Source organism: Saxophila tyrrhenica (genome assembly GCF_035928015.1).
Source record: "Saxophila tyrrhenica strain CCFEE 5935 chromosome Unknown scaffold_2, whole genome shotgun sequence".
NCBI classification, from domain to species: Eukaryota; Fungi; Ascomycota; class Dothideomycetes; order Mycosphaerellales; family Extremaceae; genus Saxophila; species Saxophila tyrrhenica.
Genome location: NW_027041734.1, coordinates 1,751,413 through 1,764,137, shown reverse-complemented (window position 1 = coordinate 1,764,137; position 12,725 = coordinate 1,751,413). Strand labels below are relative to the sequence as shown.

At 55.8% G+C, this 12,725-nt stretch overlaps 6 protein-coding genes across 6 annotated transcripts; 3 read left to right on the top strand and 3 right to left on the bottom strand.

The window, feature by feature from the left end:
* Positions 1-146: 146 nt before the first annotated feature.
* MNP1 (54S ribosomal protein L12, mitochondrial) lies at positions 147-762 on the top strand (the record flags this gene model as incomplete). Its single annotated transcript, XM_064799079.1, has 2 exons — positions 147-380; positions 433-762. The coding sequence occupies 2 exons, from the start codon at positions 147-149 to the stop codon at positions 760-762; spliced, it is 564 nt and encodes a 187-aa protein (XP_064663406.1).
* Positions 763-1,242: 480 nt separating this feature from the next.
* LTR77_001818 (uncharacterized protein) lies at positions 1,243-2,945 on the top strand (the record flags this gene model as incomplete). The annotated part of the gene is made up of 2 exons (XM_064799078.1): positions 1,243-1,337; positions 1,388-2,945. 2 exons carry the CDS (start codon positions 1,243-1,245, stop codon positions 2,943-2,945), a joined length of 1,653 nt encoding a protein of 550 aa, XP_064663405.1.
* A 72-nt stretch (positions 2,946-3,017) lies between these two features.
* Positions 3,018-5,790, bottom strand: GEF2 (chloride channel; the record flags this gene model as incomplete). Its single annotated transcript, XM_064799077.1, has 3 exons — positions 3,018-4,871; positions 4,919-5,567; positions 5,618-5,790. 3 exons carry the CDS (start codon positions 5,788-5,790, stop codon positions 3,018-3,020), a joined length of 2,676 nt encoding a protein of 891 aa, XP_064663404.1.
* A 422-nt stretch (positions 5,791-6,212) lies between these two features.
* On the bottom strand, positions 6,213-8,304 carry PUS1 (tRNA pseudouridine synthase 1; the record flags this gene model as incomplete). Its single annotated transcript, XM_064799076.1, has 2 exons — positions 6,213-7,989; positions 8,051-8,304. 2 exons carry the CDS (start codon positions 8,302-8,304, stop codon positions 6,213-6,215), a joined length of 2,031 nt encoding a protein of 676 aa, XP_064663403.1.
* Positions 8,305-8,619: 315 nt separating this feature from the next.
* Positions 8,620-10,023, top strand: LTR77_001815 (uncharacterized protein; the record flags this gene model as incomplete). The annotated part of the gene is made up of 1 exon (XM_064799075.1): positions 8,620-10,023. The coding sequence occupies one exon, from the start codon at positions 8,620-8,622 to the stop codon at positions 10,021-10,023; it is 1,404 nt and encodes a 467-aa protein (XP_064663402.1).
* A 1,207-nt stretch (positions 10,024-11,230) lies between these two features.
* On the bottom strand, positions 11,231-12,323 carry LTR77_001814 (uncharacterized protein; the record flags this gene model as incomplete). The annotated part of the gene is made up of 2 exons (XM_064799074.1): positions 11,231-11,390; positions 11,473-12,323. The coding sequence occupies 2 exons, from the start codon at positions 12,321-12,323 to the stop codon at positions 11,231-11,233; spliced, it is 1,011 nt and encodes a 336-aa protein (XP_064663401.1).
* Positions 12,324-12,725: the final 402 nt, after the last annotated feature.

Below are 12,725 nucleotides of genomic sequence, written 5' to 3'. Positions count from 1 at the left end.
TCGATCAATCCACTCAAAACTTCACGATGCCAAGCCGCTAACCGAAAGGAGATGGGCCATTGGCCGCAGTCTCTCGAGACGATGAAGTGCACGCTCGAGACTAAGGTATTGAACATCACTCCAGGGCCATCTACACATCCACCACGATGTCACTCTCCTGCCAATACGCTGCCCGGCAGTGCGTCCGATCTCTCCCTTCATCTCGGCAACCCACACTTCGATGCGCCAACGCAGCAGTCACTAGGAGAAGACGGCAGGAGTCGAGACGATGGCAGTCTACCGAAGCAGCAGCACCTTCAAACCCCAAGATTGCCGGCATCGTGGATCAGATCAGTCAATTGACATTACTGGAGACTGCTGATCTAGTATCTACGCTCAAAGTATGATGCGCAGTGCAAGACGGTATATCCAGAGCTAACCATTGCCCAACAGACCCGTCTGAACATCCCCGACATGCCCATGGGAGGCTTCGCAGCCGCAGGACCAGCTCAAGCACAAGCCGCAGCACCAGTAGAGGAGGAGGAAGCGGCGCCGAAGCAGGAGGAGAAGACCCTCTTCAACCTCAAGCTGGAATCATTCGATGCAGCCGCGAAACCCAAGGTTATCAAGGAGATCAAGAGCATGCTGGGGCTGAGCTTGGTGGACAGCAAGAAGTTTGTGGAAGGCGCGCCTAAGCTGATGAAGGAGGGCGTGCCCAAGGAAGAAGCGGAGAAGACGATTGAGACGCTGAAGGCGCTGGGTGCTGTCGTCAAGATGGAGTAACATCTTTCGAGGGGGGCATGGCCTGGATGTACGGGTAGATGGTCGCATTTTGCCGGCGTTGGAGCGGCTTAGGTCGGCCCATGTGCCATATATGTACAAAACCGACTTCTTCCATTCGCCGTTCACGATTCGACAAACTCGCGCTCGTGACGTCTGAGCCACGGGAACCATACACTCGACTAACTAAAGTCATCCCGCCCGCAGTGTACGACCGATGATGGCAAGCATGGAGGGCAAGATCTTGTCGTATGGTTTACTCGGAGTATAGGCGAACATATGCCAAGGGATATGGTGGCTCAGTGAAAGCTTGAGTCACACCTCTGCTGTATTCACCCGCGCCGCGCAGTCTTCCCCCCAATAAGCATTTCGAGCGGCATGTTACACTGGCATGAGTGAATACGCTGCGCCATAACATTTTGAGGCCAGAACAGTCGTCTCGTGCCACTCGACTGGAGACCCCGGTTCCGCGGCTCCATCGGAATGAACGGAAGAAAAGACGGCACGAGACGATCGATGCTTCTTCCAGCTGCACAGCCAGACCATCCGACCTGCTTCAACCAGCACCGCGGAGTAAGGTAAGGTATAATAACCACAACCGATTCGTACTCTTCCAGTATCGATGTAGGTCAACAGTCTTCGAAATCATGAATCTCCTCATCCTCTTCACCGTGCTCTCCTCCACCCTCTTCCACACCACTGCATCCGCACAATCAAGCCAAAATGCCACAACCTTCGCCCTCCTCTACGGCTACCCCCTCCTCGCATGGCAGAACTACTACGCCCCAATCATAAACGAAGTCGGAGCCAACACCTGGTACCACAACCGTAACCTCCAGACGGCCGCTGATCGCGAGGTCGTCAAACCAAACGTCGACACACTGTACAGCAACTTGGTCTACGATCTCCCCATCCAAAACATCGAAATCACCATCCCTGATATTCCGGCTGATGAGTTCAAGCTTTTCAGCTTCTACGATCCGTACGGCGTCAACTACGCCAACGTAGGGACGAGCGGCTTCTATAAACCAGGCAAATACCTCATCAAACCCTACAATCGCGGCAATGGCAACTCCGCCGTCGGCCTGACGAACTCCACCTCCTCCCGTTACGTGGGAGTAGTCAACACTCCCAACTTCTACGGCACTATCCTGGTCCGCTGGGGCGCCACCTCCTCCAACCTTCCCCAAATCCACAAATACCAAGACGCCTGCTCCGCGTTCCTCGTCCCCACCCCCGACGCAATCGTCGGCCCCGCCGCCCCGCCGCTCCTCCAATCCCTCATACCAGTCTACAACGACTCCGCCCTCCCGGCCCCGAACGTTCTGAACCTCCTTGTGGCGTTCGAACCACCTAACCCCCCGCCTCAACTCGCTGCAGCTGGCATCTCGGCTTGGAACCATTCCTACACGCCACCTCCCAACGTCGACCTCGATCTGGCGAATGCCACCGCGCTCAGGCAGGCTCTAGCCACGACCATCTTACCCTCCACCAACAAAGCGTTAAACAACAACTGGACCCTCCTCGCCCCCTCCACCCTCGGAATCTACGGCGACGACTACGCACTTCGCGCCGCCGTCTCTTTATCCGGCTATCTAGCCCTCCGGGCTCCATTCGCGATATACCCCACCTTCAACAACGTTTCCGCCTCCAACCCTGGGAACGCCGGCGTCATCTTCCTCGAAGCAGACGAAGCAGTCCTCCTGACCTTCTCCGGAAAACCGCCTGTAGATTCCCAAGCAGGCTTCTGGAGCCTCACGGCTTACGGCGGCGACCTAGGAAGTTATCATCTCGTGCCTAACGAGAGAGATGTGTACGCGTTGGGGGACAGGAGTAACCTCACTTATCCTAACGGCGGAAGAGTCTACGGAGGTAACAGCACGGGTGAAGAATTCCAGATCCTGCTCCAACCAGCCGATGTCCCTCCACCAGCGAACTGGACGAGTAACTGGCTCCCCGCGCCCAGCGGAGGGGGGAACGTGGTACCGCAGCTGCGGTTCTATGGGGCGGAAGAGCCGCTGGAGGAGGGGACGTACGTCTATCCCAAGGTTGAGAAGATTGGTGTGATTACTGGACAAGGGGTCACAGTGCCTGCTACGGGGGCTGGGAGTAGTGTTGATGTGGTGGGCGGGTCGGTGGTGGCGGCTGTGGTGTGTGTGTTGGCTTGCGTGGTGCTGCTTGGCTAGACTTCGACTCATGGAGATAGTGAGATAATGCGAAGAATATGTGTACAAGCGCTACCCGACCGCCCAAGGCTACTACCCCTCCCCGTCTCTACTCCCCACACTCTCCCCCAAACTCAGGCCCCTCCTATGCCCACCCAACAACCCCGCCTCGTCCTCCCTGCCCTCGCCCTCCTCCCGCAGAACCCCTGTCCCTCTACCCACCTTCCCATCCTCACCCTCGTTCAACACAAGCCATAAATCCTTCTTCGTCATCAAACCCGCCAATACGCCTCGATCTACGAACAAAATATACCGTAGCCCGAGTTTCTGGAACATATCGTTCGTGATCTGGAGATTCGAGCGCGCGGACAGCGAGATAGGGGTCTGGTCCATCCAGGGGCGGAGGTCGAGGGTGACGCTGGGGTCGGCGAGGGGCGTATGTTGGAAGAAGCATCGCGTTTCTGCGGGGAGGTTGCGGGTGTTAGAGGTAGCGGAGTCGAGAGCGAAGAGCAGCTCCGTGCGGGAGATGTAGCCTAGGAGTGTAGCTTCGTGGGTTGCGGAGATGACTGGGAAGCCGCGGAAGCGGTGCTCGCGAAGCAGGTCTTGGAGGGTGGAGATTGTGTGTCCGGTAGAGGATATGCAGACCAGATCTTCGAAGCGTGTCATGATTCCTGCAACAGGCACATCAGGAACGGGGGCATCGTCTTTGTTATCCAGGAACGGGTAGCCTTGAAAATGAATCCAAGACTCGTAAATGCCGCGTTTGCCAAACGCGTCGCCAACCCATTTGCTCAGCATCACGGCCACCATGATTGGAAGGACGTAGGTTAGAGCGCCGGTGAGCTCGAACATGATGACCACGATCGAGACCGTCATGCGTGTGGCGCCTGCCAGAGCGGAGGCTGCGCCAATGACCGCGTAGGTTCCTGGCGTGACGCAAGGTATGTCTGGTTCAATGGCGCAGGCGCGGAAGACGATGAAGTCCGGGTGGTTCTGCTGCCAGACTTCCATCACGAGCCCGACGACGCGGCCGTAGAGTGCGCCGACTGCCATTGAAGGGAGAAGGATACCAGCTGGGATCTGCAGACCAAAGGTTATGACTGCGAGGCAGAAGCCAATGAAGGCGGAGATGAGGAGAATAAAGATGACGCCGGTGTTTGCAATACCAGCTTTGCAGAGGCCGAGGTAGTCGTCTTCCAGGTCCCGACATTCAGCGAACAAGTACTCGACCAGCTCGCTTGATTGAGCGCGGAGGAAAGTGATCGGGAAGCTGATGAGAGCTGTGAGGAGCGCGACGGCTGCGACTTCGAGAAGTGGGCGGTTGAGGAAGGGATTGCTTTTTGAGCTGCGCCAAGCGGCGACCTTCATATTGAGTTTGATGAACATGGCGCCGTAGAGACCTCCGATAATGCCAATAACGGCGAAGGGCACGAGCTCGAAGGCATGCCATCCGCTGCGGTAGGCGACCTGGAAGAGGACGAGCTTGCCGGTTCTGAACGGGTCGGAAGCGTGTAGTGTTACTGCCGCGACCATTGCGCAGACGAAAGCTGCCCACATGGTTTTGTCCGGGAAGTAGTAACTCAGCTGCTCCAAGCTGAACAACACACCGCCGATGGGAGCGCCAAAGGCGACAGATATACCGCTGGCGGCGGCTGCTGAGAGGGTCTCGCGCTTGCGGGCCTCGTTGCCATTGATTCCATCGAAGAGCTTCATGAAGACGTTGGCGCAGCAGCATGCTACGTGTACGAGCGGTCCCTCTTTGCCGAGCCACATTCCAGAAGCGACAGCCAGGCATAGTCCTAGCGATTTGATAACCAGAGTCCAGGCACCCAAGAAGTGGCGGATCACGAAACCTCCCAGGACAGTTTTGATTTCGGGGATTCCGCTCTGTTTTGCGTAGGGCGAGTACTTGATAACCAGCAGGCTCGCACAAGAGGCGAAGAGGACCTAGACTTGTCAGAGTCACCTCCCTCTGCGCAGCGGTATACACTCACCGAGAAACATGTGAACAACAAATACTCCACCACAAAACTCCCAAACGCACTCCCTATGCCCATGGCATCCGCCCATGTCCTCCAATCCCGACACACCGCAAACGTGTTCGTCTCCCAACAACAAAACGCCCTGTTCAAGTAGAACTTCCCCCCATCCTGCACATTACTGCACACCCCCGTCTTTATATCACCCAACCAATCACTCGCCACATCAATCCCCGCCGCAATACCTCCCACCGCCACCCCCGTCGCGACAAGGATCCACCATATCTGACTGCTATCCGCGAAAACTTTCACCTGCCCCAGCACGCCCGGGTTGTTAGTCGTGAGCTGCCGTAGCCGTGTGCGCTCTTTGCTGTACTCGTAGATCCAGTCAATGGCGGTCAGGTTATCATAGCCGACGCGCCGGCCGGGGCCCTCGACGTACCAGTCCAAATGGCTGCCGTCTTTGGCGTCTTGGAGGCCGGCGCTGGGGTCGGCGGGGGTGTTGAGGTAGGAGAGGATGGTGTTGGGTGTAGCGGCGCGGAAGAGGCTGGCGGGAGATCGAGAGGGGGAGGGTGAGCCCCGGCGGTGGGGTTGGAAGGGGGAGGTGAGGAAGCGGGAGGCGAAGGATTGGGAGGGGGAGGTGGGTTGGCGGTTGAAGGAGGTGCTGCAAGGTATTAGTCCGACTCGTTTTGGTATATCCTAGAGTGCGCGTACGATTCATTCAATCCTCCATCATGCAGTGGATCATCGGCCAACAACTCTTCATTCCCGATATCGAGGCCATCGTCGGAGAAGTCGTCGGCGCCGGGGGAGGGGGTCAGCGGACCGCGACTGGAGGATGCTAAGGCGGGCGCATGTCCGGACTGGTTCGACGACGAGCTGGACATGGAGTCGAAGCCGAGACTATGAACATATGCGCATTCTGTTGTACAAACTATAGAATAGTAGGATGAATAGGGTTGCTTTCACATGCGCCGGCACGCGGTTTCTAAGTCCGGCTGCGCCCTTTTTGGCTGAATCGTCACTGTGGGCTACCGTATACACATATTCTTGACCTCACTCGTTCTAGGAGATCTCAAGTATAGGAGTCCGGGACCGAAACGAACAATCCTTGAATGGGCATTGAAGATCTTGAACCACTGCACATACAAGCTACTCTGCACCAAGCTAGCTTCAGTGACTCCGTTATCCACAAGGTATAATCTTCGGTATCATCTCAGGCCATCGCCAAGAGGAGGTCTTTCGTCTTGTGATCGCACTTCGCACAGTTTGATGCAAGCGCGCATCAAGTAGCCTTCACATCCGTCCATCAGTTATCCTCCACACCCGCCCTTTCATCCTCACTCTCACTCTCACTCTTCACCAACTCCGCCTCATCCTTAACCACCCCCGTCGCCGCATGCCCCATACTCGACACATACAGGAAGAACGGCTCCTTAAAGTTATCCACGTGATTGAAGAACTTCACAAACTCATTCTTCTCTTCCTCCTCGCGGAAGATCCTCTGGTAAATCTCCCGCTGCTTGAATGCCTCCAACTCCTTGTCGAACTTGCCGAAATCCAGCTTGTCCCGTCCGTGCTTGGGCGCTTGAATGTTGTTGTAGGAGTCGAAGACGGGCCGCTCGAGAAGGAGGCCCAGGCCGGGTACTTTGGGGATCGAGTAGCGTGCTTCTGTCATTGACTTGCTGAGCGTGGCGAGATCGGCTCCGCTGCGGACGAGGAGTGTGACCATGCCGACCATCTTGCGGATCTGGTGCATCATGAAGCTCTGTCCGTGGACTTTCAGGCTGAGCCATTCGGTCTTGTCTTCGTCGGGTCCGTCGCCGATGAGGATAGGTTGCGGGTTGATAACGAAGGATTTGATGTGGCGCTTGGCGCTGGGGTCACGGAAAGTCTTCTGGATGGTGTAGTTGTGGAAGTTGGAGGTGCCGACGAAGCGGGTGAGGGCATCTTGAATGCGATTAATACGTTGAGCGGGGATGCGGTATTGGCGTTTTGCGGTGTTGTAGGCGGCACGAAGACGCTTGGTTGCGGCGCGAAGACGAGTCTGACGGTCGTACTCTTCTGGGGTGAGTTGAGGCTTGGTGGATGTGGTGATTGCTGGTGTGGAGTCTGTTCCCGTAGGAGCGGCTTCGTCGGTAGATGGTGGTACGGCCCCAGGCTCCGCTGTGGTAGGTGGCGCTGCAGCTTCCAGGCTCTTCCCAGCTTCTTCTGTCGCCTTAGAATCCGCATTGGCCGCTGGATCGTTGATGATGACCGCCGCCTCCTCGGTCTTCTCTTCTTTCACTTCCATGGCCCCAGCATCTGCATCAGCCGCCGTGCCAACCTTGACCGTCTGATCCATGTCGGCATCCACTTTCCCTCCCTTCGAAAGAGCTTCGTCTTTGCCTTGCAGCGCTTTGATGACATCGTATCGTATGTCGTCGTCGATGCTGTCGAGAATCGGCTTGATCGCTGCTTCCTCCACTGTAGCCCAGAATGCCCTGACCTCCTCCTGCCTGGTGTCGTATCCCTCGCGGTCACCCGCCTCATCGGCAAGCTCCTCCAGCTTCTTCGCCAGCCAGCTGCTCGGATGAGGTGGCAGAAATGCATACGACGGGATCAGGTACTCGTACCAGCGGCTGTCGCACGCCTGATAGCAGCTGAAGCTTCCGATCGTCCGCTCGATACCCCAGACCCTGATCTGTGGGCTTAAGGCAGCATTAATCTTCTCCACGATGTCGTCATCCTCAACAATGAGCTTCAGGCTAATCATGTTGCCTGCGGCATGCACGTTCTTGTCCGTCCTCGCACACCTTACCAGACTCGCTTTCTTCGGATCGTCAGCATTGGCCTTGCTGATCGCGCCTGCCTCGATGAAAGCCTTGAACAGATCGCCCTCGATAGTCTTCTCCTGCGCTGAGATCTGCATGCCCTTATACCCAGTCCCAGAGTAGCCGATCAGCACCGCGACCTTGCGCTTCGGCCGGCGCTCTTCAGCATCGATCTCTTCTTTGGAGAATGCGGTGCCGTACTTTGGTCCATCGCCTTCTTCACGTTTCACACGGGAAGCATCGGTGCGTTGACGCTTGTCTGGGTTCGAGGCGCTGGCGGGTTAGTCAGTGGTTGGGCGCACATGTCATTCAGAGGAACTGAGCTCACTAGTACTCTCCTCGACCCATATCGCCCCTCTTATGTCTCGTATCGTCGTGAGCACCCCCTCCTCGGCCTTTGCGGCTGCCTTGGTTGCGACCGGCATTCTGGAAGTCACCTTTGCGTTTCCGCTGGTTGAAGTTGTTCGAGCGGCCGTCGCGAGCGCTGGTTGTGCTACGGCTGGTTGAAGAGCGTTCTTGGACCGCGTCAGTTGCGGCATCATCAACACGCTTCCCGGCATCCTCCATGATGGCGGCAGAGTGGTCCATGGCGGCAACTGGCATAGACGGTGCATTGGCTGCTGAAAGTTCAGCAAGTGAGCTTCGAGTCGAGTTTGCTTAGATTTCAGCTTATCGTGAAATCTGGGGCTAGCGTCGGATCTACGCGCAGCTAGTATGCTTGTGCTCTCTTTCGCGACTTCACCTGAAAGTTGGACGAGAGAGCAGCAGCGCTTCATTGCGTTTGCCACGACAACACACAAGGCCCGCCGCCTCCACCTCTTCTCCACCACCCATACGCCATCGATACGCCCTCATCACTCTCGATCTGGCCACATCACCACCTCGGAGAACACATTCCGCAACATGGCGGACCTCGCGACCCTCCTCCTGCGCACCACCGCCCGCGCCTTCTACCCAAACGAGCATGTCCTAGTCATCGATGCGCTCATCCTTCACTCGACCCTCTCAGATGCCGACTTGGCCTACGCCCTCGGCATGAACAACAACACCAAAGGCCTCCGCAAACTCTGCGGCCGCCTAAAGGAAGATGGCCTGGTCTCAGTCCAGTCCCGCGCCGAACGACGGACCGATGGCACTCAATCCTTCTTCCCAGGCAGTCAACCAGGGCAAGGCAAAGAACGAGTGACCTACCGCGATTGGTACTACCTCAATTTTCACCATGCAATCGACAGCATCAAGTATCGCATGTATCGCCTGAACAAGCATGTGGAGAGCCTCGGCGCTCCAACCACGGAGAAGAAAGATAAGATCTGCCCGCGCTGCAAATCGCAATATACAGATCTGGAAGCTATGGACAACATCGACTTTGCAACCGGAACCTTCTTGTGCGGAAAATGCGGCCACGAACTCGAGCCTGTGGAGGAAGAGACCCGCACGAACGAGAACGAAAGTATGAAGCGCCTCAACTCCCAGCTTGAGAAATTGCTCCGTCTTATGCAACAAATCGACGCCACCACCGTGCCCGAAAACGACTTTCAGACCGCGCTGAGCAAACAGAAACCCGTCATCCGCTCTGATGCAAATCCAGGCCAACAGCGTACCGAAATCGTCGACATGCCCAATCGCAATCTCCAGAGTACACGAGGTCTGGACATCAAACCGGAGCGCATTGCAGTGCAAGTCCAGGACGACGCGGAAGTTAAGAAGGAATCCGAGGTCGCCGAGGCAGCTGCGAGGCGGGAGAAGGAGGCGCGGCAGAACATGCTGCCAGACTGGATCGCGAAGTCCACCGTTTCTGGAGACATCACTGCAGTAGGCGCTAAGGAGGCGTTGCTGAGGCGAGAGCGGGATGCAAACGCTGGCGTGGGCCTGGGCAGGGAAGAGTCGGAGGAGAAGAAAGCGGTCAAGGATGACGGAGAAGATGCTTTGGCAGAGTATTTCAAGCAGATGGAGGCGATAAAGGCTGAGGAGGCTGTTAAGCGCGCCGAAGAGGATGAGGCGGAGGAGGAGGAAGAAGATGAGGATGAGGATGACTTCGAAGATGTTGGTGGGCTGGGTAACGGGAATGGCGCGCCGACGAATGGCACGGCCAATGGGGTTAAAAGTAGTGCAGTGAGCAGTGTGGTGGCAACGCCGAATATGGAGAGCAGTAATGCCACGGACGATGAGAGGGATGCGAAGAGGATGAGGGTCGATGGGCCGAATGGTGGCGTCAATGGGAACGGGAGGGTGGAGGAAGCGAAATCTCTCGAGGGCACACCTGCGGCGAGTGACGAGGACGACGATCTCGAGTTTGAGAACGTCTAAGTTCGAGAGGAGCCAGACTTGTTGCGATCATTTTTATTGCTTATGCGTTTAGCGTTGGCGCTTGGGACGGTACTGGAGAGCTTGCGATGCTCTCTATTGTTGGGTGCCGGAATACAAGACTTATTTCGTTCTAGCAAAAGCTACTTTTCTGCCCTCTAGGGCCAACTCTCAGGCTTTTTCGGGACCCTTGGCCCAATATCCACCATGCCAGCGAAATGTTGGCTCTGCGTCCACTGCAATACTCGCTTTTCCCCGTTGAACGTCCGGAACTTCCTGTTTGTTCTTCTTTGCTACTGGTCTTCCTATCTGGTCTCTTCTTCTCCGGAGGTGAGTTCTGCCTGTCCTTCCAAGTTCCAGGCTCACACCTTGACGACACAGATGCTCAGCCATCTTGAACCGGTCGCATTTGCACACGGTCGACTAGGTTTAGTTACTTACGTTGACCGATCAGGATGGGCTGAGGCTTGAAGTAGTAAAGCCTCCTTCAATTATCGGGAACCATGATGAAAACAACAGAGTGCGGATGAAAGAACGATTCAACAACACCATACTCCTAAACAACGGGCGCTGGAGAGGTTGGGCCACAGGAACTCTCGGCCCAATCATTGCTCTTTCGTTTCGAAACGCGAAGCCACGGTGCCTCTTGGGAGCGTTTGAGGGGATCAAAACAACCGGATTTGGCGCAGCCGCACCAGGGCCGTTTCATTCGGAGGCGCTTTGCATGTCTGCCGAGACATTGTGCTGTCAATACCTCAGTCAAGGCAAGGCTGGGCGACACTCATGTGCAAGTGCCTAATTGAAGTCATTGCCTCGACTAAGCATAGTTGTTAGGATATGGCCCCTCGGCGAGTGCAGTAACTCGATGACCCACCCTCGTATCCATAGCTTGCGTTGCGGACAGCAGCGCGGCCTGTTCTCACAATTCCAAAGTCTTCAAAACCCGGGGGAGCCGGGTTGCAGACGGGTATCACAATATCACACGACAAGAGTAAGCAGCAAATGTCCCAATAACGAATTGCAGGTATATTAATCACGAGTAATGACGCCAAAGCACATCCCAAAGCAATTAAAGCGAGTGAATGCAACACCACCATCCCGCGCACGTAAATCCAATCTCAAACTCTACCAGGACACTTAGCCTCTGGCAACCCCCATACCACAACTTGCGCCTTGCCACAGCAAACGTACTCCAGCCATCTTTTGCCGTTCACTGTTGGAGGAATATCGCATGCAAGATCATGGTCGCCGGTCCGATAGGGTCTGCGGGTTTTCCGGGTAGAGGTGAAAGTGCTATAGACAAGAAGTTGTTGTTGATTGCTTTCGCGATTGGCAACATCGTTTCAAGCATCGCTATGATAAGCATTTGCCTATGAACACAGTCAGCGACCCACAGAAGATCATGGCGAGCAGGAATGTCGTCATGCTGGCAGGATAACGGAAATGACTTACACATCTGCTCGTGCAAGGGCTTGCACCTTGCCGTCGACCCCTGTGTTGAAGGATACCTGGAACTGTGTAGGCATACTAGGGATGCCGATCGCGAGATCAGCCTCTTTCTGGCCGTTCGTGATAGCTTGGGTGACCGCGTCGATCATTCCTACGACAGTATCGCTGAACCCGGGCGTATCAAAAAAGGGTATCTGCGGCCTGTTGATGTTGCTCAGGATGTCACTGTTGGCGGATGCCACGATGAGTTGGACGCCGCTCGCAAGTGTGAGTACTCTTCCATTGGCTATCGGGGGCCTGTCAACTTGTCTGCGCACAGGGGACGCGGTGGTGGCGTTCGAAGCATCGGGATCCGTGACGAGTGACCCGGTCGTGGTGTTGTCGGTAGTGCTCAGCGTTCCAACCAGGTCTCCAGGAGTGGATGGTACTGTTGGGACGTCGGTGTTGTAATCCTGGACGAAGCACTGGAGGTTGCCGCCAGGTGTCGCAGTGATAGAGCCACCAATCACGTCTTGGAATGTTTGCATGGCACTAATAAAACCTGCCTGAGGTGGGTTCGTGAACAGATCAGTCTCCATGTGGAAGGCAGCCTCCATCTTCCCTGTCTTCACGTCGCAATGGCAGCCGAGTGGGACGCCGCGACCCTTCATATGCTCGAACCAGTTCTTGCAGATTGACTCGCGGGAGTCCTTGTTGACATTGTCCATCTCGACGTTGTATTGGATAGAGAATTGGCCATTGAAAGTCGTTTGAAAGGCCGAGCAGAAAGAGACCTGTGCTCGCACTTCAGATGCAAGTGCGTCGCTGAAGAACGCTGCTAGCCCAAAGGCAAAATGAAAGGTTCTAAGCTGCATCTTGTAAGTCGATTCGGTCGGAGGTTCGATGTCGAGACAATGAATCTGGGGTGTGCTGAAGTACAGACAGCTGCGGCGCGAGCGGCAAAAGCGTCGTAATTGGGGAGTCCTAGATAAGGTAGGTAGGCAGTGGTAGCTTCAGCCTTGGGAACAGGACTTGGAGGCTTTATGTACCGAATCGAAATCGCAGAGCCCCGAAACTGCATGCCGTGAGTTTGTTGTGTCTGTACGCTACAACACTTGTTGCGGTGTCAGTGCCCTGGTATCTAATGCGATGCATGGATCAAAGCTGGTTGCAGGCTCCAGGCTCACGTTATGTGGGTCCTCGTAACTTGGAACATCCTATGGTCGACGGTTGAACAGATCGTCGCTATGTAGGTGCTCGGCAGGTAGAACATATCC